The 4,524-nt window shown below is 56.6% G+C and overlaps 1 protein-coding gene across 1 annotated transcript in view; it reads left to right on the top strand.

Moving 5' to 3' along the window:
- The first annotated feature begins 732 nt into the window (after window positions 1–732).
- Window positions 733–4,524, top strand: part of PECAM1 (platelet and endothelial cell adhesion molecule 1) — a 66,179-nt gene continuing 62,387 nt past the window's right edge. Inside the window, exons 1-4 of the mRNA XM_021713591.1 lie at window positions 733–809; window positions 1,077–1,304; window positions 1,947–2,101; window positions 4,489–4,520. Of these exons, the coding sequence (XP_021569266.1) occupies window positions 733–809; window positions 1,077–1,304; window positions 1,947–2,101; window positions 4,489–4,520 (492 nt within the window). The remainder of the gene's footprint in view (window positions 810–1,076; window positions 1,305–1,946; window positions 2,102–4,488; window positions 4,521–4,524) is intronic.

Below are 4,524 nucleotides of genomic sequence, written 5' to 3' on the forward strand. Positions count from 1 at the left end.
CCGTCCAGCACAGGGTCCCTGGCCCTCACGGGCTCAGCGGGACGGTGGCCCCGGGGCCCCCTGAGGGAGACAGCTTGAAGGCAGCAGCTCTCGGAGGTCTTGCTCAGACTCGAGTGTGCGCAGGAACTGCCTGGGGCCCTTGTGGAAAAACCAGAGTCCCAGGCTCCAACCCCAGGACGTCCGAGTGGGGCCTAGAATCAACATTTAACAAAGCAGACATTTTAGGCCAGGTGCGGTGGTGGTGCCTGTAGCTCCAGCTACTTGGAGGCTGAGGCAGGAGGATCGCTGAAGGCTGGGAGTTTGAGACCAGCCTGGCCAACATAGTGAGACCCTATCTCTATGAAAATAATTTTTTAAAAAGTAGCCAGGCGTGGCAGCAGCACCTGTTGCCCCAGCTACTCGGTGAGGCTGAGGCAGGAGATTGCTTGAAACCAGGGCCACAGAGCAAGACACTGTCTCTTAAAAAACAATAATAAATCAGACTCTTTTTTTTAGACAGGGTCTCACTCCATTGCTCAGGGGCACCGTGGGGCGATTACAGCTTACCGCAGCCTCGACTTCCAGAGCTCAGGTGATCCTCCTGCCTCAACCTCCCCAAGTAGCTGGAGCTACAGGTGTGTGCCACCATGCCTGGATAATTTTTTTTTTAATTTCCTGGAGAAACAAGGAAATGCTATGTTGCCCATGGTGGCCTCAAACTCCTGGGCTGGAGGATCATCCCAAAGTGCAGGGATGACAGGCGTGAGCCGCCGTGCCCAGACTAATGCAGACATTTTTGACACCACGTTTATCCGTGTCTGCGCAAGACGGTCAGTGTTTGCCTCCCAAGACGGAGCCAACCGCTACCGAGCTCCCCTTGACGTAGACCGAGCCCAGAAGACATGACCAGCAGGTCTCCGCCGTCAGGGGAGTCTCTTTTCTTCCGCCCACCATCCACACTGCCGGCCGCCCAGCTCGGGACCGCATGCCCAGGCTCTCCTCTCCCGGGAGCTCTCAGGGGAGGCGGTCAGGTGGCCCAGCTGGTCATGTCGTGGCACATGCCCCACACTCTGACTTCCCCAACTACTCACGGAAAGGAAGAAGCTCCGGCTGCCTGCCCTGCCCTCCCTGCTGCACGAGGATGTGGGGCCGCTGGACCCTGCTGCTCGCGGGCGCCCTTTCCGCCGCTGCAGCTCAGCCCCCTTGCTGCGCGGAGGCCAGAGCCTCCAGGCCTCCGCGCCCCGGGGGAGGTGGGCCCCCAGCATCCCTCGCCCCTCCTACAGGGTCCAGGCTGGCGCCGGACGGCGGGATGGCGACGGCGGACGGTGAGTGCCACTTCCTCCTCCCCCAGGCGGTGGTGGCCTTGATGGTCGCCCCACACAGCCGGAGCAAAGGCTGTCCAGCTTCTACTGTTTCTGTGTTGGAGTCGGGGTCTCCCTCTGTCGCCGGCTGGAGGGCAGGGGCACGCTCATGGCCACTGCAGCCTCGACCTGCTGGGCTCAGGCGATCCTTCCGCCTCAACCGTTCAAATTGCTGGAACCAAAGGCGCACGCCACCGTGCCTTTAATTTTTTCGCTATGTTGTCCAGGCTGGTCTGAAACTCCTGGCTCAAGCAGTCCTCCTGCTTCGGCCTCCCAAGTGGCTGAAACTACAGACACAACCACACCCAACTTTTTGTTTTTCCCATAGAGACGAAGTGTCCTTATGTTGCCCAGCTGGTCTCTAACTCCTGACCTCAAGTGATCCTCTCACCTCGGCCTCCCAAAGTGCCGGGATATCAGGTGAGAGCCTCCGTGCCCAGCTATCAGAGGATTTTAACGAGGACTTGCTCTTGTGGCATTTTGTTTTCCAGAGTTTCCTTCTCCAAGTTTGTACTCGGAAACTCCTGTGGTCACGGTGGGTCAAAATGTATCTCTGTTGTGCTCCCACGAGAACTCGTCCCTGCGGGTCACCTACTCACTGTTCAGGGGCCAGGCACACCTGGGAAAGCAGGACCGAAAAGGCGAGCCCGTGGCGTTCGACCTCAGCATCTCGGGAGCCGGCGACGCTGGCCCCTACAAGTGCAAGGCCGAAGCCTTCCGCTGCGCGAAGTACAGCCGCGACTTCAACTTCAGTGTTGTGGGTGAGTGCAGCACGTGTTCCCGGGGGACCCTGCGCTGGCGGGGTCTTGCCACGCCCTGGTGAGCACGCGCTCGAGGGCTGGAAAGCGTGTGACCGCCATCTTTAGTTTTTTCAATTGGGGTCTCACTCTGTTGCCCAGGCTGGAGTGCAGTGGTGCGATCACAGCTCACTGCAGCCTCTACCCTCTGGGCTCAGGCGATCCTCCTGCCTCAGCCTCCTGAATAGCTAGGATTACAGGTGTGCACCACCACAGTTGGCTAATGTTTTTATTTTTATTTTATTTTATTTTTTGAGTTGGAGTCTCACTCTGTCAGCCAGACTGGAGTGCAGTGGCACGCTCCCGGCCACCACAGCCTTGACCTGCTGGGCTCTGGCGATACTTCTGCCTCAGCCTTCCAAGTAGCTGGAACTATAGGCACGCGCTACCACACCCGGCTAATTTTTTTGATTCATTGTAGAGATGAGGTCTTGCCAAGTTGCCCAGGTGGGTCTCGAACCCGTGGGCTCAGGCAATCCACTCACCTCAGCCTCTCAAGGACGGGATTACAGGCTGAGCCACCGAGCCTGGCTTATATTTTTATTTTTTATGGAAATGAGGCCTCGCTATGCTATCCAAGCTGGCCTTGAACTCCTGGGTTCAAGCGATCCTCCCACCTCGGCCTCCCAAAGAGCAGGCATTATAGGTGTGAACCACTGTGCTTGGCTGATCTGTATTCTTGATAATTCCATTTCCCTTCCTCCTCCAAAGAGCTTTGAGTATTTCAGCTAACAGCCACGTCTTTAGGCAAGAGTCCCGTAACTCAGCAGCATGATCGTGGAGGTCTTTTCTGGCGGCTTTCAGCCCTGATTCCCATCATGTGGACAAAACCCGTTTTGGTCTAGACTTGGAGAGGAAGCCTTGGGATGGGCGAAGATCCCGTGGAGAGTCTCCAAGTCTTCCCCAGGGCTTCCCCTCACACCAGGGCCCAGCCAACGTGCTACCTGCAGCCGGTGTCATCACTTCTAGTTTTCCTCCCATCCTGCCACCCCACGCCTCTTACAGCCTAGGGTTAAAACCCCCCACTGTGACGGTGACCTTGATAGTGGACTCCTGGGAGGGGAGACCTGGAGACCCTGACTTCCTGATTCACTCGGAGTGACTCTTGGTGCTCTCCTGTGCAGTGCATGTGGCTAGCTGCGTGTGGCTTTCAATTTCATTTTCTCCCTTTTTTTTTTTGAGTTGGAGTCTCACTCTGTCGCCCAGACTGGAGCGCAGTGGCTGCTTCCGGCCACCGCAGCCTCGACCTGCTGGGTTTCGGCGATCCTTCCGCCTCAGCCTTCCAGTAGCTGGAACTGCAGGCACGCACTACCACGCCCAGCTGATTTTTTTTGATTTATTGTAGAGATGAGGTCTCGCTGCCCAGGCGGGTCTCGAACCCGCGGGCTCAGGCAATCCACTCACCTCAGCCTCCCAAAGGCATGGGATTACAGGCTGAGCCACCGAGCCCGGCTTCTCCCTTGTTTTAGAGCTCAGATCTGGCTCTGCCAGCCAGACTGGAGGGCAGAGGTGCAATCATAGCTCACTGCAGCCTCTGCCGTTCCGGCTGCCCTGGTTGGGGTTGGCTGCAGACTGGGCCCTGCTCTCTGGCTGCTGTTGTAGGGTTTTGGCTACAGACCCGTTGGTGGTGACCAGGTTCTTGGTCCCTCAAACGAAGAGTTGGATGGGACAAACAGAGAGAGCAAAAGACAAAGAGTAGTGGATTCAGTAAACGCTGCGGGGATAGTCTACGCCAAGGAAAAGAATGGAGCAGATGGCACTGGATAGTAACTTAAGAGCCTCGAGACAAACAAAGCCGGGGCCTCTCAGATTCTTTTTTGGTGGGAAAGTGGTCTCTGATTCTGCAAGGCTTGCAGAAAGAAAACATTGGGATAATTGTTTCTGGGGCTAAAGGGACTTCCTGGGGATAGGGTCACAGTTAGGTTGCTGTGCGTGTTTCTGCCTGCCATCTCCTAATTCTAATTGTACGCATGAGATGCAGTCCATATGCGTTAGACTTAACTAGTTATTTTGCATAAATAGGTTATGGGGAGCTCAAGGAGGTCCCTTGTGCACAGGTGCCTGCCCTGGGGTTTCTCCTTTGTGGGTTGTTTGGGGCTTTTCAAATCTTGTTTCAGGAAGGGAGGCTGTGTATGTTCTGCCCCGGGAGATGGATTACCGTTTCTGTTTCTGCTTCTTTCCTGTTCCATGGCTTCCTGTCTATTGAGGCACCCTATCCCCTGCCTCACCGCAAACTCCACGCCTCCTGAGGGCCCTTCTGGGTCCCCAGCCTGCTGCAGGGCAGGCCTGCTCGAGCTTGGGCAGGGTGGGAGCCTTCACATCTCCCTCTCACGTGCACCTTTGTCCCCCAGAGCCGGTGACCGCCCCAGAGCTGAGCATCACAGTCA

This window comes from Carlito syrichta, unplaced genomic scaffold, assembly GCF_000164805.1.
Source record: "Carlito syrichta isolate Samal-C Ts95f unplaced genomic scaffold, Tarsius_syrichta-2.0.1 Scaffold304626, whole genome shotgun sequence".
Taxonomy (NCBI): Eukaryota; Metazoa; Chordata; class Mammalia; order Primates; family Tarsiidae; genus Carlito; species Carlito syrichta.